The sequence below is a fragment of the Carassius auratus genome, chromosome 21, assembly GCF_003368295.1.
Source record: "Carassius auratus strain Wakin chromosome 21, ASM336829v1, whole genome shotgun sequence".
Taxonomy (NCBI): Eukaryota; Metazoa; Chordata; class Actinopteri; order Cypriniformes; family Cyprinidae; genus Carassius; species Carassius auratus.
This window is the reverse complement of record NC_039263.1, coordinates 23720097-23743334: the sequence shown is the minus strand read 5'-3', so window position 1 is coordinate 23743334 and position 23238 is coordinate 23720097. Positions and strand designations below refer to the sequence as shown.

The 23238-nt window shown below is 33.7% G+C and overlaps 1 protein-coding gene across 1 annotated transcript in view; it reads right to left on the bottom strand.

Moving 5' to 3' along the window:
- Positions 1-23238, bottom strand: part of LOC113039139 (collagen alpha-1(XI) chain-like) — a gene marked incomplete at its 5' end in the record, with an annotated part of 61330 nt that overhangs the window by 6197 nt on the left and 31895 nt on the right. Inside the window, 36 exons of the mRNA XM_026197038.1 lie at positions 2424-2531; positions 2629-2682; positions 3588-3695; positions 3778-3831; positions 4067-4120; positions 5494-5601; positions 5694-5801; positions 6820-6873; positions 7075-7164; positions 7276-7383; positions 10402-10455; positions 10536-10589; positions 10691-10744; positions 10838-10882; positions 11402-11455; positions 11561-11605; positions 13435-13488; positions 13803-13856; positions 13947-14054; positions 15633-15686; positions 16011-16055; positions 17715-17768; positions 17882-17926; positions 18167-18220; positions 19445-19489; positions 19571-19624; positions 19719-19763; positions 19956-20009; positions 20764-20808; positions 20917-20970; positions 21788-21841; positions 22020-22073; positions 22157-22210; positions 22293-22346; positions 22434-22490; positions 22582-22674. Coding sequence (XP_026052823.1) covers positions 2424-2531; positions 2629-2682; positions 3588-3695; positions 3778-3831; positions 4067-4120; positions 5494-5601; positions 5694-5801; positions 6820-6873; positions 7075-7164; positions 7276-7383; positions 10402-10455; positions 10536-10589; positions 10691-10744; positions 10838-10882; positions 11402-11455; positions 11561-11605; positions 13435-13488; positions 13803-13856; positions 13947-14054; positions 15633-15686; positions 16011-16055; positions 17715-17768; positions 17882-17926; positions 18167-18220; positions 19445-19489; positions 19571-19624; positions 19719-19763; positions 19956-20009; positions 20764-20808; positions 20917-20970; positions 21788-21841; positions 22020-22073; positions 22157-22210; positions 22293-22346; positions 22434-22490; positions 22582-22674 — 2283 coding nt within the window. The remainder of the gene's footprint in view (positions 1-2423; positions 2532-2628; positions 2683-3587; positions 3696-3777; positions 3832-4066; positions 4121-5493; positions 5602-5693; positions 5802-6819; positions 6874-7074; positions 7165-7275; positions 7384-10401; positions 10456-10535; positions 10590-10690; positions 10745-10837; positions 10883-11401; positions 11456-11560; positions 11606-13434; positions 13489-13802; positions 13857-13946; positions 14055-15632; positions 15687-16010; positions 16056-17714; positions 17769-17881; positions 17927-18166; positions 18221-19444; positions 19490-19570; positions 19625-19718; positions 19764-19955; positions 20010-20763; positions 20809-20916; positions 20971-21787; positions 21842-22019; positions 22074-22156; positions 22211-22292; positions 22347-22433; positions 22491-22581; positions 22675-23238) is intronic.

The following is a 23238-nucleotide window of genomic DNA, read 5'->3' as shown; positions in this document are numbered from 1 at the left end:
GATATTGTGTCTAAATAAAAAAAAAGTTAAAAATTAATCAATTCTGTACTATTTTTGTCTGTACAAAAATATGAAATATATTAGTAGATAACATTTAAATTCTCCACTATTTTGTCTGATTAAAAACAAACCAAAATAAACATGTAAATAAACAAATTACCATAATTAAAATTCAATAGTATTTTATCTAAAAATAATAATAATAAAAACAATTGTTTTATGTAACAAGTGAATTAACGCATCACAACATTATAATGCACTTAGTAATTGTAGTGTTATTAAATTATGTTTTTAAAGTTTTATTAAACGGTCAGTGCTTTCAAAGATGAACTTAAAGGGAGCATTAGATGATGGCAAAGGTAATCGAAAGGTAAAACCAGTAAAGTAAAATGAGCCGGCACAATTAAATATCCCAATATGAACTGATTCAAAAAGAAATAATAGTGATGCTTCCCTTAGCAAACCACTGATAAAACACTATTAAATCGATCAGTTTGTGACTAAACATTCAATCTCGTCCATCCTCTCCCTGTGCTTTCTCTCATGCTTGCTAATAAACATCTTTAGGAGTTATTTTCTGTGCTCTTAGAGGCTAAGTGTGTGTGTGTGTGTGTGTGTGTGTGTGTGGATACTTCTGCACGTCTGCCATATTGAGGGATTAAGAGTCTCTCAGCCGCTCTGAACTGCTTCATTCATATGTGTGTGTGTGTGTGTGAGTGTGTGTGTGTGTGTCTCTGTCTCTCTGTAGTGGGATGAGAGGTCTGTCAGAGAGAAGAGCTGAGGTAAATCCTCCAGACTAACAGCAGAAAGCCTTGTCTCCAGGTCTCATTCTATCATCTTTATCTGTTTTCTTTTTAAGTCCTCCCCTCGTCTGTGTTTTTCTGGGTCGTTTCTCTGGGCAAACCTGCTCTCTAAGCACAACTGAAGCGGGTCCTTGGATCCGGGGCAGAACAATAGTGCTGAAGCACCGTATTAAATAATATTGACAGAGGTGATGGAGCACAGTCATGCGAACACACGCTCTGCTGAGACATACACACACACACACACACACACACACTCCAGAGAAAAAACTGAAGATCACTGCACTGCACAAACCTGAAGTAAACAAACATGTTACTTGTTGAATTCTGGAAGTAAAGCACGTTTACTGCTAGCTTAAAAACAATCTAGTAACACAGGCTAAAATGAACTTCACACATCTGCTAAAGACGAATTTTAATTTTGTATTTTGTTAAAAATGTCTATTTTTATGACAAACCTAAGAAAAATACCATAATATATTTTCAGCTATATTATTATTATTATTATTATTATTATTACCATTAAATAATTCAGATAAGAATTAACAAAGCTATGGATACATCTTCACAGTTTATAGTATTTAAAAAATCTTCTTCTTATATTATTAATAAAAATAATAAATCATTAATTACAACTAACAAATTTACTGATGCATTTGCTCATTAAGTCATTGCTTACTAATTAAATGTAAAAACAAATATATAATTATTATATGCCATATATACATATTTATTTTTATTAATAATAATGAATCTAATAAGTATTAACATAAGCCATTGATACATTTTCTTGTATAGTTACTACTTAATATTATTATTGTTGTTGTTATTATTATTATTATTAAATTACTCTAATAAGAATTAACAAAGCTATTGAAACATCTACATGGTTTATAGTACATATGCTTAAAAAATGAAATTATTACTATTTGTTTGTTTTATTATTAATAACAATAAATTACTCTAATTATAATGAACAAATCTACTGATAAATTGTTGTATAGTCACTATTTAATTAATATTATTAATAATTATTATATACTAGATATACATTTATTATTAATTGTATTAATAAATTAATTAGAATTAAAAAAAAACTATTGATATATTTATATATGTATAGTCACTACTTAAAAAATATTATAATAAACTGTATATACAAATGTAATATTACTGCAAATCACTCTAATTTGAATGAGCAAATCTACTGACATCTAAATGGTGTACAGTCATTGCTTAATCATTGAATAAAATGAAATCATTTGAATGGGAATAAACAAATCTCTGGTTAGGATAATGCTGCTGATCGTGAAGCTCAAACCAAGCTTCAGAGACACCGTTTTACACTTTCTGAGGATAATAATCAATGAATGGCTTCCTTACAGTCAGTATTTAACTTACAGACACATGAGCAAACACAAACAGAGCTTCAACTCTAGAGAGAAGCTACAGGAAACACACACACACACACACACACACACACACACACACACACACACACACACACACACTCTCTGGGATCATTACTGGCAGGCACATTCTCCCTCAGATCATTAAGGACGTCAGTTTCTAATTAAAATGAAATGATAGTGATTTGTTCATGGCTATGATGCGGATCACCTTCTCTCCCACGGCTCCTGGGTTGCCGATTCCTCCCGGGGGTCCCTGTGGTCCATCGGCTCCTGGGGGTCCGGAGGGGCCTCTGGGGCCAGGAGGACCGGGGGGACCCTGCGAGAAAAGTCAAGAAAGTGTAGAAAGAAAGCTCAGTTTCTATTAAAATACAATAACATTTGATCAGAATGACTGTATGGATGTGGATGCGTACCATCTGACCGACGTCACCAGTCTCTCCCTTCTCACCCGGGGGTCCAGGCAAGCCCTGCACACAAACACAACATGTTAAAAGCATTCGCAACCTGTACAAACTACACAAACCACATCTACAGTCCATATTAAATGCTATCTGCAGTCCATTTTACTTCCAGAATCTGACATATTTCCAAGGTGAGACTTTTACTCACCTGGAATAAATCTGCTGATGAATTAAAAAAATATTTTATATTGTGGACTATGGTGCAATAATGGTTTTAGATGGTGATATCATGGTATTTAATGATTATCATATTTACATACAACTCCATGCACAAGTTGAGGGTCAGTAAGAGTTTTAAATGTTTTTGATAAAGTCTCTTATGCTGACTATGATTGCATTTATCTGATCAAAAATACAGTAAAAACAGTACAATTGTGAAATATGAATACATTTTAAAATAGCTGTTTGCCATTTGAATATATTTTGAAATTTATTCGTGTGATGCAAAGATGATTTTTCAGCATAATATCTCAATTTCTAACGTTAACTGAAATAATAATGTTAAATACTAAAATACCTCAAATAAAAACTGAAATAAAAATTTATAAAAACTATATACGCTTAGTAGAAAATAAATCAAAATTGACAAAAACAATGCAATAACTAAAACTTTGTTTTAATTAAGTTTAATTTGAAGTACTAAAATAAAAATGAATAAAAGCTATAGACATTTAAAAAATAATAAAATTAAATTAAAAAATGCTGAATTATTAAAATATTATTCAAATTAAAATTTGTCAAAATATGAGTGGTAAATATAAGGATTGCAATAAAAAAAATCAGGATAACATCTAAACCAATTTAATCAATTAATAAAAATGAATAAAAAACCATGCTATCAAACTCTGACATCAAATATACTAAAACAACAGAGTTTTAAACGAGCAGAAACCAAACCCTGAAGCTCTAACCTGAAGGCCGACAGGTCCTGGTGGTCCTGGGAAGCCTCGTGAACCCTCATCTCCCTTCTGCCCAAACAGACCCTGCTGACCTCTGGGACCTGGCTCTCCGTCAGCACCCTGCAGGGAGGAAGTGACATCACTAACACCGCTTACACAAGTACAAGTGTACAAGAAATGGCTGACTTCATTATATACTCACAGGTGGACCCGGCTGACCTGCAGGACCCTGGCTACCGACGGGCCCTGGAGGACCCTGAAGAACGGCAGAAAGAAGGAGAAAACCAGACATGAGGAGAAAGAAAAAGCAAGCGAGCACAAGTCATTGATTTTCATAACAAAGACAACATCTATATTCATAACGGTGCAGTGGTAATAACAGAACGAATGATGGTCGTGGGAGAACGACACAAACAAACAGATGAATCCAGACAGGACTCGTTGAAGAAATGATGTTTTCAGACTCAAGTGGAATGGAAATGTAGACTCACCTGCTCGCCCTTGTCACCCTTGCTTCCCTTCTGGCCCGGCTCTCCAAGCTCGCCCTGTCACAATAACACAGCATTTACATGTGCAAATATCTGATATCTAAAATAATATCTAGCAAATACAGGAAAAACGTCACGTGATACAGTAATACAAATTATACAAATCCAGTTTTTGTTTTTTGGGACACATATCGCTTCTGCTCACCAAGGCTGCATTTATTTGATGAAAAATATCGTAAAATCAGTAAAATTATGAAATATTATTGCAATTTTAAATAACTGCTTTCTATTTTAATATATTTTAAAATTTAATTTATTTCTGTAATGTAAAGCTGAATTTTCATTTCTGTTATCAGCAATGTTAAAAGGAGCCATGCTACCTCATTTGTATGGATATAATGATTTTCTTTTTGGATTCTTTGATTAACATAAAGTTCAAAAGAACTGAATTTTTTTGTGACATCTTAAATGTCTTAACAACTGTCATTTCTGATCAATTTAATATAACATTTAAGAAAAAAAATAATACAATAAAATAAAAAAAATCTACTTTTGAACAGTAATGCACTCATATAAATATGGAATTTATACGAAACTCCAAGGACAATCAAATAACACAATGATATCACCTCTGTATATGATGAAATAAAAATGTGGTATTAACATGGTACATGCCTAAAAAACATGTTATTGCCAGAGTAAGCAATAATACTCTACTACATTTTAATTTTAATTTTTTTTTTTTTTACTCCTCTGACTATATTTCCCAGAAGCCTTTGCACCTGTCACACAAGGCAGATCCAACACGTACATCCTTCAAATATCGCTCACACCTTAAAACTGCCAATGCTAACACATGTTGGTATCACACACACACGCGCACACACACACCCTAAATCTGCTTGTGTAGGTGAGAGTGAGAGTGTCACGGTGATGTCATTTCCCTGACAAGTGTTACATGAGATCCTTTCCAATAAGACTAACTGCATATTTGATTCTTCTTCAGTATCACATCTATTTCTTATTTGAATGTGACATTGCTATGCTGCTAATCCAACGGTTTGATACTCTAATAAACACAAACTATACACAGAAAACACCTGGTATAAATAAATTGAGTTTAATCGTGATTAAACATTCATTTTAAATTAAAAACTCTAGTATTTATAGGCTTTTTTTGGTTCTCAAATATTGCGCAGAGTAAATATTGAACCATCCATCCATTCCTCTAGAGAAAATATTGATCAGACAGTGGAGTCATTTGATCTATGTGTGTGTGTGTGTGTGTGTGTGTGTGTGACCTTCACTTAATCATCTAGCAAACCCATCAGATTCATCCATGATCATCAATTTCATGCCCACATCTCTTTGTCTTTAATTCATTCGCTTCTCTTCTCAACCTTCTTCTATCACTTCTTTTTCTTCTGTACCTTATCACCGTCCTCTCCCGGGGGTCCGATGGGTCCGGCTGGGCCTGGAAGTCCCACCGGTCCCTGAATACCGTCTCTACCAGCTGGTCCTTGAGGTCCTTTCTCACCCTAATATGAGAGGATATACTCAGTTATTGAATGATTTGACAGTGAAATGAAGCTGAGAAATGAAGACGGGTCGTGTTTGAGGAAGTACTCACAGGTCCACCTTTCTCTCCAGAGGGTCCCGGGGGTCCTTGAGGTCCGGGTCGGCCCGGGAGGCCGGTAGGACCAGCAGGGCCAGCAGCACCACGTTCACCAGGAGAACCCTATGAGTTTGTGAATTAGAAATTTCATAACTGATATCCAGCTGCCATTTGCTAATGAAAGCTTGATGATCTGTTTGATTAATTATGCATTTGTTCTTGAAAAAGATTCATATGGAGGTGTATACTGACAGCCGGCATGCATATATGATTTTTAATGCAGAAGTAAATGCTGTTTTTTTTTTAATTACTGATTATATAATTATGCATATTCCGGCATTATATAAGATCTCAGTAAATCTGAATATTCAAAATCCTGGAGTCAAGACTGCATGAACAGAGAGAGAAAAGATGAACAGATAAATCGTTTTTAATCATCTATCATAAACATGCACCAGTCTGATTTAGATTTTTTTTCTCTTAAAAAAATGCATTCATTATTATATATTAAAATATTTCATATTGAATATATTATTACATTTAGTATTTAACATTTAAATACAAATATTCATATTCATTAATAACACTCTTCACATGTACACTACCATTCAAAAGTTTAAGGTTTTGTAATGGTTTTGAAAGTTTTATTTTATGAATTTTACAAGGCATTATTTCTTCAATCAAAAAAACAGCAACACAGTGATATTTTGAAATATGTTGTGATACATTCCTTAAACAAATTTGTTCTTTGGCGAATAGGACGTTTAAACAATGCAGTGTTTATTATTTTGTAAGACTGTGAATATCCTTACAGTCTCTTTTGATGTATTCGGTGCATCCATGCTGAACAAAAGTGTTCTTTTCTTTTAAATGGTAGTGTGTGTTAAACCCTCGTTGATGCATTTTCTGCAATATTCCAGCACATGTATCAAAAAGTAAACATGAACTCAATCAGATAAGTCCTAATGTTTGCCTGATACTGAAGATATACTGTAAATCATCCATGTCACACAAACTGAATCACTGTACTCACTGAAAACCAGTGTGTGGAGCAAAAGGAGAAAGAGAAAACAAGGTAAACAAGCGAATAAGAAAGCAGTTTGAGAAGAGATGGATAAAAAGAAAGAGCATGTCTACTTACAGCAGGTCCAGGTGGCCCTGGAGGTCCTTCACTCCCTTTCAAACCTGCAGACCCCTGCAAACACACACAAAACTGCTGAAGGCACACAAACACCACACATTTGACGGGTAGAGGTGACACAGAGATGTACTATTTATACTGAACAACAAACCAAAAGCTCAAAACATGAAAGAGAGATGCTGGCCCGTGCAGAATTTAAGGGCGAGTTACACCGAGTGTTATTCTAGGGGTAAAGGGTTTGTTCGTGATACTCACCACAGGGCCTGGTAAACCTCTCTCTCCTGGAAACCCTCGCAGTCCTGGAGGTCCGTCTTTACCGGTGGGTCCTGCAGGACCGGGATCTCCCTATCAAGACCAGATATGAATTGATGAATAGATAAATGTATTTGGATCTGTGTATTTGTAACTGTATTGTGTGTAAATGTTGAAGTGTGTATGGCCTGAATTTGTTCACACCTTTGCTCCCTCTTTTCCTGCTTGTCCAGGTAGACCCTGTTCACCAGGTGGTCCTGGGGGTCCAGGGTGGCCTCGCTCTCCCATTGGTCCTGTTTCACCTGTTGGTCCCTGAACAGAAAGAGAGATGGATTATGGGTAAGGTAGTGGAGTAGATTCATCTTTAGGTTGATTATGAATAAAATCAATTGACGATTTCTCGTGAATCAATTCAAAACAGATTTGCTATTTCAGAACAGCTTAATTCACAAGTTTTCATGTGATATATTGATGCATATTGCTATTTTAACAAAATGTGACCCTGGACCACAAAAACAGTTTTAAGTCGCTGGGGTATGTTTGTAGCAATAGCCAAAAAAAAACATTTTATGGGTCAAAATTCTACATTTTTATTTATGCCAAAAATCCTTAGGATATTAAGTAAAGATCATGTTCCATGAATATAAATTTCTTACTGTGAAAATATCAAAAACTAATTTTTGATTAGTAATATGCATTGCTAAGAACTTCATTTGAATAACCTTAAAGATATTTTTACTTTTTGCATCCTCAGATTCCAGATTTTCAAATAGTTGCATCTCGGCCAAATATTGTTCGATCCTAATAACATACATTAATGGAAAGCTTATATATTCAGCTTTCAGATGATGTATAAATCTCAATTTCGAGAAATTTTCCCTTACGAATGGTTTTGTGGTCCAAGGTCAAGAATACTTCATTTAAATTATAACATTTTTATAACATCTAAATAAAAAATGAACTATGATTAAAAATGAATACATATTGTATATCTTATAAATTATATAAGATATCTGTAAAACCTGAAAGTTACAAAATTTAAAGAGAGAGCAAATGTGAAATAAACCTTTAAAGATACTAATTATTCAACATTATTTATTAAAGATTTCCACATTTTATTTAAAGAAATAAGTAATTAATAAACATAAAATTAACATTAATATTAAATATAGTACTTAATATTGAAATAAAACATTTTATTAAAAAAACTTTTTTTATATATTTATATTGAAGTGGGGTAGATGAATCTTTGTGTTGTCGCTGAATCAATTCAATTCAAATTTAATTTCCAGAATAGTTTAATTCACCTCAGCAAAGCAGTTTGCAAAGTTTGCAAATGATTAATTTATGTATTTTGCTACTTTAACAAAGTAAGATTAATTCAAATGCTAACATTTTAAATCTACAGCAAAACAAATAATTCATTATTACGCAGTCATATTTAAAGGTCGATTTTAAATCGATGCATCTGGAACACAATGAACGGCTGTACTCCTAGTTCTTTCATTGTTCAAAAGTGTGTTTGAACAGCATAATCAAGGAAAGCAACGGAAACCTCTGGAAAACATCCATTAATAAAGATGCTACAGGTGTTTCAGGAAGATCAGCGGTTATGCAAATTATGCAACACGAAGAGCGGGAGAAAAAGAATCAGATTATATGCCTCCATTTGCATGGCTGAGCATGTGCACTTGAACATCCATATGTGTGTATGTGTGGCACTGTTGAAACCTGTGCCCACCTCAACATTTGCATAAAAAGCAGAATATCATGATTGCTTATGAATAATTCATTACCCAGTCAGCGCCAACATCTAACCGCATAAACAAAAGCATGTCAGGAGACAAAGCACAGGCAGGCCAACAAACGGCTCATATGTAACCTAATGGAGCCATTCTGATTCCCGGGTGACAACCTTAGGACACCTTTAAGATAATCTAATGAGCGAGTGATGGCTCATGAATATGTAGCACGTGTCTCTGGCCTCTGCCTGTGGTAGCCACTCTGGATAAACAGATGGGTGTGTGGTTTTCTAAGCTTTAGAAAGTTTTATTCTTGTGCGGATGGTAGATGCAGCCCAGAGTGGAGCGCGTCTAATGCCTCCAGAGTATTAAAGATACAACAGAGTGTAGAAGTAGCTCAAAATGCTTGAAAACAGCCCAAATTAGCATAGCACTGGAAAGCAGATTTTTACATTTCCTGAGGGGCTCTTGATCGTTCAGAACGCCCTGTCACTTCACTGGGTTGTTGTTAGCGGTTACCCGAGGATAGCTTTGTGGTTGCTAGGGAGCTCTGGGCGGTTGCTAGGTGGTTTCTTACTGGTCCAGGTCAAAAGATCACAGGTTTTGAAATATTTTGATCCTGGATTAATGAAATGTCTGGACAATGTTGTTTTAGTATTATTCATATACTATTGTATTCATGTTTTGAATTTGCTTGAAAGGTTTTTTTTTTGTTTTTTTTTTAACATTAGTCATTTTGTTACGTGCTCTTGTTGTCATTTGTAGGTGTTTTAGAAAAAAGACGTTTTTAATTTCAGTTTTAGTAATTTTGATAATACACCTTGCATTTCAAGGCAACATTTCTAATTGTATTTTTTGTTTTTCATCTAATATTTATATTTAATTTTATTTCAACTTTATTTTTGTTCCAGAAAATTTTAACAGTTTTAGTTAACAAAAACAACAACTGTCTAATTTTTATAATTCAGCTTAACATATTTATTTCACTTATTTCATTTCAAGGCTTCATTTATAATTGTATTACTATTATTTTTAGTTTTTCATCTAACATTTATATTTAATTATATTTTAACTTTATTTTTAATTAAAGAAAATATTTAGAAAATGTTTAGGGTTTAGTAATTTTAGTAATTCAGTTTAATTTTATTTAAATTTTTTATGTAATATTTATATATTTTATACTTTTAGTTTAAAATAACAACACTGTCATCCAAAAATCAAATAATTTTTTTTTTCTTTATTATTCTGATGACAGTTATGTTTTCTGCCAATCTTTGTAATTATTTTTTTTTTTTTATAAAAATATAAATAAATACTAACACAGTAATTAAAATCATATTTTCAATTGAAATATATATATATATATATATATATATATATATATATATATATATATATATATATATATATAATTATTATTATTTTTTATGGGCCAAACATTTTATGACATTATTCATGAGGTCCATCCTCAGGTTTTTCGTCCATTTTGTAATCCATTTTATTGGAGTTTTACTAAAGGCATTATTTAGTGTGTAATTGATTTTGAAAATTTGAAAATTTGAACTTCAGCATTCTGTGCTCTATTTACCTGAGGTCCGACTACACCTGGGGGTCCGGGAGGTCCAGTTTTACCTTGGAAACCCTGCCAGAAGAAAATACAAGTGAGTTTTAAGCACAAGTGTGTGAATAAAAGTGTGTGTGTTCCTATCAGACGCCACTCACAGTCTCTCCTCTCTGGCCAGGGTGTCCGGGCAGCCCGTCCTTTCCGGCAGGACCCTTAAAACAAGAGAGAGGGAGTGATAGAGGGAAAATCAAGACAGAACGGATTGGATGAAAGTAGGATTTCTATAGTTATTTCTAGTGTTGACATCACTTACCGGTGGACCCTTAGGGCCAGGGAATCCAGTCGGTCCCGCTGCTCCTAACGGACCCTGTGAGAAAGGACAGGAAAGAGCGTGAAATCTCTCTCTCTCTGAAGCAAAAATCAATACTTTGGAAGGATGCGGTTATTATTTAAACCGTACCCGTTCACCGGGTGGTCCTGGGGGGCCGTCGCTTCCTGAGTTGCCCTGTGAAAGAGGGAAGGAGAAATAAAGGAGAAAAGGGAAATTAAACAGAACGTTTTAATATTTCAGAATGTTTGTCCATGCAAATGCGATTAAATATTAATAATATGGTAAAACTTATGCTTATTGCCCGAGGTAATGAGTGCCATTAAAGATTTGTTTGACTGATTTGCAGATGGGGAAAATCCCCGTAGCATTTGGATTGGCTCCAGCTGAGCTTGCGTTTTGAAATGTGATAGGAGCAGCATTTGCTCCTGTCAACACGTTTAGCTTTCAAAGCACAACAAATGATGAAAGAGGGTTCAGATATCCTGAAGCCCCAGATGTTTTCTTTCAGTCAGTCAGGGTATGATGTGCTCTTCAGAATTGAAGTTTTATGTGCCAAACACTTGTTTTGTGTAAGCTTGAATGCATGCATGATATAATTTTACATTTGCATGTCATATTACTTATTTACTAAGACAGAAGACCTTGAGAAGCTTCTTACAAATGCAGAATAGTGATGAAAAAGCACAGTCTCACCTTTGGTCCCGCTTTACCGGTTGGTCCCCTCGGTCCTCTTTCACCACGGGGTCCCTACGATCACAAGAAGTTTGAGAAAGCAGTGTGTGAAAACAGTCCTAAACTGATCAGCAAAAAGATCACGTCTTGTTTGTTTTTGTCCAAACTTTGTTGCCTTACCGTGGGTCCTCTCTGTCCTCGGGGTCCCGGCTTTCCTGCTGTCCCCTGTTCGTGAGAGAACATAACGCGAATTAATGGAAAAATAAAAAATGAATATATCTTAGTTCCCTATTATTACCTTTATTATTATTATTTATTTATTTTAAAACATATTATAAGGAATACACTCTAATAAAATAATAAAATAAGAAGGATACCCATACATTTTTTAAAAGATATTTGTTATATTTAATAAGTTCTGATAATATAAATATTTTTAATCAACATTAAAAACAGCGTGAATAATTTATCAATATAATATGATTTATTCCTAAAGGAAATCTATGTTGTATTAATTAATAAAATTAAAATTAATATATAAATATTTTTCAAGTGAACAATAATATATAATAATTAAACTGTCAATCGATTTGAATAATGATTAATTTCAAATTATTGGTTTTTAAAAGGTATGATATATTTAAAATATTACTATATAAAATATTATAAATGCAATTAAAATATATAACAATTAAACTACACTGTATACACAGTTATTAATTGCATACTTCTGTTTTAATAAAAACATTTACAAGTAGAAGTAGAGATAATTCAATATATCACTTTCTGTTCATATGCTCTTTTCAGCGAATTCAGTCGTTAAAAATGATGGCCATTATTTGCGTAATTTAAATAAAACCAAAAGCAATATTCCTTTCAGCCTAGTAGAACATTGTGATTAATTTGATTTTTCTGTAGATTATATTAGCATCTCTCCATCTCATGAATACTTCATGGATATAGTTATGCAGAAACAAAGAAAGTTTTGCATCAACAAAAGAATGCAGTCTGAGTGTGTGTGTGTTTGTTTAATGGCTTGGTTTTGGATTATAATGTGTTTATGGGAGACTGCATTGTCTTTCTAATGGCAGCCGGCTGCTGCTCTCAGCTCAAATGTGATGATATACAGCCAATAAAGCATCCGTGCGGAGAGCTGGGGGTTTACTCAGCTTTTCTTGGCCATAAAGGCTCTGATAACACACACACTACAGCTCAGAGACTGTTAGCTTCCATACACCGAGACAATGGCGAGCACAAGCTGAAATGATTACTTTTATTACATTACTTGACTGTGTTTTTGTCATTTTTATTTATTCTGCCAATAGTGTGACATGACGGTGAGTAAAAGATGACAATTTTCATTTTCAGCCAGCGTTATTTTAGTATTATTTGTATACTTTTTAGTATTATTTTTAGATTTTCAGTTTTCTTTTTTAATTTTTATTTAATTTGTTTGTTTAAATATTACTATTTAGGTTCACTTTTATTTCAGTTTTAGGTTTTTTTGTTTGTTTTTATAAAAAAAAAATATATATATATATATATATTAAATTTGTAATTTATTTTTAGTTGAACATTTAGTATTTTCATGTTCTTTTGTAATTTATTATTGTTATAATTATTGTTAATATTACCATTTGGGCTATTTTCTATTGCAAAGATAAGTCAAGATATAATTTATAGTTTTTCCCTCTAATATTTATAATTTATTTTACTTCTGCTTTATTTCAATTCAAATGTTTTTAACAGTTTTCGATAAAGTTAAATATTCCCCTAATGATGCATCTGAATTTCTGAATTGCATTGTGTTGAATATCTTAAAATAACATCAAAAAATCAAACAGGAATAGATCTAAATTCATGTCCTTGCGCACTTCTTCACATCTTTTGCATTATGTTAGCCTAAATGATTACCCTGCATTTCTTTCTCAAAATCCACAAACTTGAGAAAAAACCAGTGAGCGTATATCTTTTCACTACTCAAAGCACATCAATAAAATAAGATGCGGATAAAGGGTGCGTGAGAGAAATAAAATGAGACTTTTTTTACACACCCTCGTGCCTTTCTCTCCGCTGGCTCCTTGGAATCCCTGGAATCCTTGAGAACCCTGAAGAGGAAAAGAGAGAGAGAGAGGGATTAATTCACAGGTCCATCAAAGCGAGGAGGGAGAGAGGGATAAAAGGAGAAGAAGAGAAGAAAGTGCTGTTGCAGCAGTGAATGCTGGGTCACGGTCAAACGGAAGGCTGACATCAGATGGCATTATGGGTAAATCCACTTAGCTTTGATCAAGAAGTTCAAACATGTCTGCCTTCCAGTCCCACTCTAATGCATGCGCACACACACAACCTTGTCCTTCTATCAATACATGCACACACTCGACACTCGCTGCTGTGGATGCTGGGTAATCGCAGGTGTATTTACCTTGGGGCCTTGTCTTCCTGGGTAACCTGGCAACCCGGGCACACCGAGCTTTCCCTAAAACCAAAGTACACAGAAGAAACTTAACTAATCAGTGGCGACAAAACACTGACAAACTTGACGATGCATGTACAGATATCCACTCACCTTCTCTCCGGTCGGCCCGAGCGGTCCAGCATCTCCAGGTAAACCCGATCTTCCTTTGGGTCCCTCAGGCCCGTCTTCACCTCTGGGTCCGGCGGCACCAAGTTCTCCCTGAACACATTAGGATTTATATGAGACATTTCACCCAGAAACTAGAGTTTTGATATTTTTTTTTAGGTCTGTTCCGACAAACGATACATACAATGATACGATAAATTACATCTGTATGCCAGCCAATCATATCAGAGAAGACGTCATTTACATTTACGTTGACTGATGTAATAACTGAATGTGTAAATAATAAAAGTTGCTTTCAGGGGAAAAATGCATTAAAAAGTCCCTTTAAATTCCTCTGCAAACTCCCAAGGGGACCTCAAGATGACTTCAAATTTTAAAATAAGACAAGCTTTAGAATGAGCTAAAACACTTAAAAAACAATTACATTTTACATTACAATTATTTTGATTTATTAACCCCCAAATATCTAGAATGTTCAAATTGTATTATTTTAAATGATTCGATTATTTAAAGAAAACTTCAGAGAGGGCTTCAAGGTGTTTAAATAAAAGACAAAAAGCTTTAAAATGAGTAAAACAACTAGAGAGTAATATTTATGGAAATAAATCACCCACAAAATAAATTTTACAATTAATTATTTTAATTAAAGCAAACGTCCAAAGGCACAAAGGGCACCAAATTTAAGACAAAACAAGCTTTAAAATAATAATAATAAAAAATAAAAAAAAGTATATATATATATATATATATATATATATATATATATATATATATATATACATATACATACACACGATGTTTACTAATTTAATTCACCCCCCAAAAAATGTACTAAAAATTATTTCTTAATCCACCTCCTACAATTCTACAACTTCAATTTTTTATTATTATTAAAATGTAATTACTAATATTGCTTATTTTCGTCTCCTAATTGCTGTAAATTAAAAAAAGAGTTGTCTTCGAATGTTTTTGGGTGGACATCTTTGAATAAACGATCCTAGAACTTAATAAAGAAACAAGTTTGTGTGTACAGTTAGTGTGTGTTTAATGTTTTTGCCACTTAAGAGCAGCATGGGAATAGTCAAGTGTGTGCGTGCGTGGCATTTAACAAGAGTAAATGGTAATTTGGGACAATGTCCGCCCACTTAAATCCAGAAGCGTGTGCATATTGGTCCCTAATAACCTAAAGCGGTGCGCGTTTGCTCATTACAGACATTCACCCAGCACCGCAGCTGAGTCAGCAGACTATATAACTGCAAAAAATCTGATCAATTAGGCTGAACGAATATTATACATGCCCTTCGACCGACTTCTGGAGTCCTAAATGAACAAATTTCTCTGCATTTTGTGTGTAAAATGTCTTTGAAATAGACTGGGGATATGTGATCACTAAGGTGTTTTATCACATTTCTATGTGGCTGAATTCCCAGGTTATGGTCCTCAGGGTCTATTTTTCTGTGTGTGTCTATATTTGTTCAAATCCCAAAAAGTATGAGGAAAAGTAATAGTGATGCACCACTTGACACAGACCCAGTGTGATTTATGTGCCTCCTCAGAGATGCTCTAAGAATTAAAGATCGACCCGAGTGAAAAGAGAAATCATATCCCATAATTCTCCAGAGATAAAGCCAAAAACAAATAACCTCTTCAACCTGCGAATAAGTCTCTTACCCTGTCGCCTTTGACGCCCATATCTCCCTTAAATCCCGGAAATCCGTCTTCTCCCTGAGAAGGAAAGAGATGAAGATTTGACACTGAGAGTGTTGCAAACTTCCTCTCGCACATGATACCGAGGGACGGATCTCCATGGCAACTGCTATTTCTGCTATTTGCCGGGGCCTGATCTTATTTTCCTGCTGCACTCATGCAGGATACAACTTTTTAATGACCAAAGCGGGAAGGTCAAAAATGCATCCTGGAGTACAGCAGTTTCCATATTCAGAAACAGAAATGAAACATTAATGACACAGGAGCAGTGCATTAGCCTTCTGCACACACACACACACACACACACACACAACACAACTCACAAACACACTCTGAAATTACCTTTTCACCCTTGCCTCCTTTCAGCCCGCGGACTCCATCAGCACCCTGCGGACAGAAAGAGCGAAAGAGCAAAAGATAAAAGATGAAAAGATTCCATCTAAACTTCAGAAAACCTTTCGATTGACTCACTGTATCACAAACACTGACTAGAAACCATGAAGGTGATAAAAGCTCTCAAACCCTAGCAAGCTGCATCACAGTCTACTGTCTATATACTGTAGGCAGCAAACTGACTCACAGTGGATTACAATAGTGCATTTTAATTCAATTGCAATTTTTTATTTATTATATGCAATCATTTGGTGTGAAATATAGATATATTTATACACTAGACGATTATCTTGATTCATCTGCCATTTTGGATAATGCATTCTTCACAATGCATCTTCTAACAATAACATAATGTAATAAAATATATTTTAATAGTGCTTTAAAACCGATTAATCACAATTAATCGCACTAGAATAAAAGATTGTTTACATAACATGACAATATAGCATAACATAACATAAAATAACAAAATAATATAAAAGGGCTGTAAAATCGACTAATCGCACCAAAACAAAATTTTGTTTACATAACATAAAAATATAACATAACATGAAACATAACATAACATAATATAACAGGGCTGTAAAATCTATTCATTGCGATTAATCGCACCGAAACAAAGTTTGTTTACATAATATAATATAAGATTATAACATAACATAAAAAATATAATAGGACTGTAAAATCTACTAATCGCTTTTAATGGCACCAAAACAAAAGTTTCTTTGCATAATATAACATAGCAATATAACACAGCATAAAAAAAACATAAAATAATATAATGTACTAGTGCTGTAAAATCTATTAACCACGATTATTCACAGCAAAACAAACGTTTTTTTACATAATATATGTTTGTGTGTACATATGTACATATAAATACACACACATAAATAAAAACTGCATTTAATATATATTTTTATTTAAATTTATATATAATATAAATCGTATATAACTATGAATAATTGATTTGACAGCCCTATACTATACACTATATTGTATTGACAGCCCGGTATAATAAAATATAATAACCTTTTCACACTTTTTTTATTTAGTTTTTTTTATATGATCGCATGAGAGTTAAACAACATACATACAGTATACATATATATATATATATATATATATATATATATATATATATAAATTTCACTTTAATTCAGAAATTCATCTTCATGTGACTTCAGTGAACAATTAAATCTAACTATGACTTTTTCATTTGGTTCATTAGTTGCAGAAAAGTTTATACACCAATACCTTTTTAACTAATTGGGTCAGGACACAAAAAAACTACTAAACATTTCTAACAATAAATAATATACATACATAATATAATATAACATAATAATTGAGAAATGTATCCTCATCACATTCCACTGCCTTACATTCTGGCCAAAACAACTTAACTCAGAAGTAGTTTTTGACGCCTAAAATGCTGTCTAGAAATGCAACTTTTGGACATTTTGGAAGATGGCTATAAACTTCTGATGATTCTGCCTCAGGAAAGTATCAGAAACACTGGCAGGGTGCCGTCTAATATAACTTGGGTGACTTTTCACTGAAGTCTTACTACTACAGAACTGTGATACCCGCTGACCAATGAGAGATCGTTATGAGTTCTGCTATGACCAATGAGGATTTAAAAACACCTGCCTTTACACCTCGAGGCCCAGGATATCCGATCGGCCCCTGAGGACCAGGAGGTCCCTGTAAAACACAGTCAGTTATCGATGGAGTTATTGATCACATCTGAAGCTACATTTGTACAAGAGAACTGTCTGTAAGTGAACTCTAGAAAGAGGAATGAAGGATGAACATACCAGATTTCCTTTCTCTCCGGATGGTCCTTCTTTTCCCGGGTGGCCCTGTGTTTGTGACGCAAAGATAAAGAGAAATGAGATGTTATGCTTGCAGTAATTAGATGTAGAAGCATGAAATGTGGAGAGAATAGGTCTTGAGAATCGATGCGAACAATGTGTGTCTGTGAAGAAGTGCCAGGCAGATCACTGCACTGTAATTATTAATACAATGAAATCTCTCTGAAACACAAACTAAAGAGCTTGAGATGATCAGACGTGAAGCGTGTGTGCATTTCCCAGACTCACCGGAGGTCCATCAGCTCCTGGCATTCCCGGTAAGCCTGGTTTTCCAGTGGGACCCTGAGAAGAGGAAAACCAGCATAAGCACTCAGTCCATTAACACTCAGCACACACACTTCCTGATTCAACACACACGCATGAAGATCATCCAGTAGAGCGATCAATAAGTTAACGTGGTTGGTGTGTCGAAGGGTTAATGACAAATATCAATGTCCAGAATTATCAATGTTCATTCTCGAATATTGTAAGCTTTGCATTTATGCATAGTTGAAAACTAAAAATCAGTTTCAATCAATATTTTACTTTAACGACAATAAAAAAAAATATTGAGTGGTGTATTTTTCAAATAATATAGTTCCTTGTTTTATGGTTTTCTTGTCACATTACAGTAAAATGGCTTTGATGTGGCAGTCAAATGTTTTTTGTTTTTAAATATAATATACTACTAATAATAATAATAATAATAATAATAAAACAAAACTGTAAATAATAAATAATAATAAAATATTTTTACTCTATATTATAATCTTCAATCTTTAAGCCCAGCAAAAAAAAAAAAAAAAAAATTATATATATATATATATATATAAATATAGATGTTAAATAAAAATAATATATATATATATATATATATATATATATATATATATATATATATATATATATATATATATATATATATATATATATATATAAGATTTTTTGTTTTTTAAAGAAGCGTCTTATGCTCATCAGAGCCGCATTTATTTCATCAAAAATACAGTAAAATCAAAAATATTGTGAAATATTATTAGCATATTTTCTATTTCAATATATTTTAAAAAATAATTTATTCCTGTGATATAAAGCTGATTATTACTCCAGTCTTCAGTGTCACATAATCTTTCAGAAAGCATTCTAATTTGCTCATTTGCTAGCCACTCAATAAATATTTCTTATTATAATCAAAGCTAAAAGAGCAGCATTTATTTGACATACACACCTTTTGTAACATTATACAGTTACCTGTAAATGTCTTTACTGTCTTGATCAATTTAATGCATCCTTGATTAATAAAATGATTAATTTCTTTAAAAAAAAAACTTGTTAAATGTATTATAATCTACATCACTAACAATAACTTTCTTGTCATAAAACATAAACTTTATCAATAGAAAACTTCACACACACACACACACACACACACACACACACACACACACACACACAAACTCTATATAAAGACATGAATCCATTACGGAAAAGAAGCATCCTTCCATCGCTCCTCCACACATGTGATCTCACCTTCTCTCCTGGAGGTCCGATCGCTCCCTGAGGACCAGGAAGTCCCTGTGAAAGAGGACAGAATTAGAGGATTTTGACTGGTTAATGAAGTCAGTGATGGGTGAGTGGGTGTGGCTTGATGAATACCTGAGCTCCGGGGTTGCCTTGTTGTCCTGGAGGTCCTGGCTCACCTTGAGGACCCTGACGGGTGAAAACAAGAGCATAATAATGTGAATGTGTGTGTGTGTGTGTGTGTGTGTGTGTGTGTGCGTGTATGTGTATGTCTCAGACTTACAATGTTTCCTTTAGGTCCAGGATGTCCGTCCATACCAGTCACACCCTAAAACAATAAAACAGGGATCAAAATAAATGAAAACGAATTTAACGTTTAAAAAATATTTACACATTTACATACATAAAATAAATATATTAAAATATTAATAAAGCTCTAAGTAAATAAATAGCATGAAGGTCAATGACTTGATAAAGATGAAAACAAACTAATTCAGATAAATATGAAGTTTGAACTCACAGGAGAGCCTGGGGGCCCCTGGGGACCTTTGGGGCCCAACAAACCACGAGGACCCTGAAAAAGAGAAGACGGAGAAACAGAGAGTTGTGTTCAGCTGAAAGTGTCTGATAATAGACGGATAAAGTGGCTAGCATTCGCCCGGTCATGTGACCAAAACATAAATAAAACAGCTTTTTTCTGTGTCATTCGTTTTAAACATACTCGCCTAAAGTAATACTTTTCTCTTATTTACATGAAATAAAAATAAAATAATGTATTTAAACAACAAAGTGTTCTACCTTCATGTTCTGTAAAGAGTTCCATTTATTTTGAAATGTTCAATATTTGCACAAATAAAATAAATTCAAATAAATAAAATAAAACTTTCACCCAGCTGTGTTATCTTATAAAATAAAAAATAAAATAATGCATTTAGAAACAAGATCAAATAGATATGTGTTCCACCTTTTTTAAATGTTTAATAAATGTTGGCATAATACAATTAAATATAAAATAAAATAGTGGTAGCCCGTGTGATGTCAACATGAAAAAATAAACACAGTTTTCTATGCCACTTAAGTGACTCTTCATCTGATGTGCTACATTTTCCAGCAGGAGCCTTAAACACTACTGCTTGTGTTTATGTGAATATGTAAGAGCAGATGAAGTCAGTGTTGAACATGGAGCGCCACCTGCTGGACAGAGTCTTAAACCGCTGGTTAATTGACTGAATGTTCTCATCTCTACTACACTCTCTGTCTCTGAATGTGTCTCTCACTTCACATACAGAGAGGATAATGCTGGGATACTGGAGGAAACATGAACTCACCGGTTCTCCCGGCAGACCTCTGGGTCCGACCTCACCATCATCGCCCTGGGATACAGGAAATGATGTCATCGTGACGTTAAGACACATTTAGATATATAGCAATAACACTGATGGTGAAGGCAACAGGAAGGGGTTAAAAAAAGAAGCTCATACTCTTTCTCCGTCCTCTCCTGGAGGCCCAGGTGGCCCCTGAGGACCCGTCTCACCCTACAACAACAAACACACTCATTAGTCTCCGAATCATCCTCCTTTTCACGTTTACTGCCAAACAAACACACAGATATTACATTTAATAAGATTTGAAATGTATTACATTTTATTACAATTGGCCAAATCATGAATCATGTATTGCGGAAAGCCATTTAAAAATAAAATAAAATAAAATAAAATGTTTTTGAAAAAATTAAATATTTAATTAAATAGCTGTTCAGCTGAAGTGATTTTAAAATGTTCATAAATGTGTTTATAAATGTAACAAATGGACATTTAATGTCGCTCTCAACTGAAAGAATTTTGTTAAGACTTGCCAATCAAAGCAAGGTTATTATAATTAATTAAAACTAAAACAGAAACTCAAAAAATTGTTAACTGAAATAAAATAAAATTAAATTACAAAAAAAGCACCTTTTTGGCTCAATGTCTATTTTAATTAGAGTTTTACAGTTTCACTTGACATACTAAAGAAACTAAAACTATAACTGAAATAAAAATGAATAAAAATAATATAGACATATATTAAAAAAGACAAACACAGAGATGGAAGCCCGTTTCCGCCACTGAATAAAACATAAAACAAGGTACGACTTTTTAAAGTATCTCACAAATCTGACTTTAGAACTCAAAATTCGGACAACTGCGAGATATAAAGTTGCAATTCTGAAATAAAAAGCAATTACCTCATTTTATTTTTTATTTAGTGGTGGAAACGGGCTTCCATACACATAAGAAATTTACTACAACTATAAAAACAGAAGTATAATTGAGCTCAGTTAAACTCAGATAAGACTAATTTGAATGCGTTTACCCTGTGACCCTTTTCTCCAGGCAAACCAGCGAGTCCATCGAATCCTCGGTCACCCTGTGAAGCACACAGACAGGAAACAGTTCAGAACCGCAGGATATGAGCGTTTTATAAATAAGAAACTACTGGACTTTCTCGACATGAATTCAAAATGTTTACTTTCTAGCCTCTTATTGTGTACAATGTATTAGTGTGTGTTATGCTAAAATAGATTGGTTCCTCTCATTCGTTTTACCTTAGGTCCCGTCTGTCCAGGCATCCCTCGGGCTCCATCTGAGCCGGGTCGACCCTAAACCAACACGATTCTTCTTCATAAATCTTATTTTACAGAATGATCAGATTAATAATAACAACAACAGAACGCAAACGTACCCTTCTACCAGGCTTTCCAGGAGGGCCATGGGATCCCAGTGGACCACGAGGACCCTAAAAACACACACACAGGTCTCACAACAGCCTCTTCAAATACTGTCAGATAGCTGTATTGTTGGTAATCCGTGATGCCTACCTGAGGTCCTGATTCCCCAGACTCTCCTTTCAGTCCAGGAACACCAGGAGGACCCTGGGGAAATCAAATTAAGCTTGAAACACATCAGACTCATCATAATATCATCATTACGACAGGCTGGAAACAGATTCACAGACGTACCAGAGGACCGGGACGACCCGTCAAACCCATGGGTCCGGTTGGACCCCTCATCGCCAGCTATATAACAATGACACGGAGGAATTAGCTTGCATCGAGATGTGTGTGTGTGTGAAATATAGTGTGTACTGGTGGAAGTGTGTGTTTTTACCCTGGCCTGCTGCATGATGGCTTGCATCTGAGCCTCTTGGGCAGAAACTGCAGGACCTTTATGTCCGCTGTCGCCTCCTGTACTCATGCGGAACTACAGAGACAGAACCAACTCATCAACATTACATACAATCACTTGAAAAGAACATATTTCAAAATTCATCATTTTTAAGTAAATATAAACATTTATTTTATCTTAATATCAAAATTAACTTAACATTAACCTTTTGATTTTATTTATAATTTTTTTTTTTTTTTTTGTGGAATTCAAAAAACAAGTTGCATGCTATATTCAATGAATGGCATTCAGTTATAGCAAAAAAAAATTAATTCCTCTTAAACATTTTTTTAAAGATTTTAATAAAATTCAAAGTGTTTCACCTAGTTAAAAAAATATCAGTATCATCAAATAAAATACAACTAAATGAAATAAAATAAATTAAAATAAAATAAAGTAACATCAATTCCACCAATTTTAAAATATGCATTATATGTTCATATAAAAAATATATAATAATAACATAATGCGTTTAAAATTAAATAGATCTAAAGTGTTTCATCTATTTAAAAAAAATAAGTATTTTTGTCTTCAAATAAAATAAAATAATGCATTTAAAAATAAAAGTGTTTATCTATATAAAAAATTTATTGTATGTTA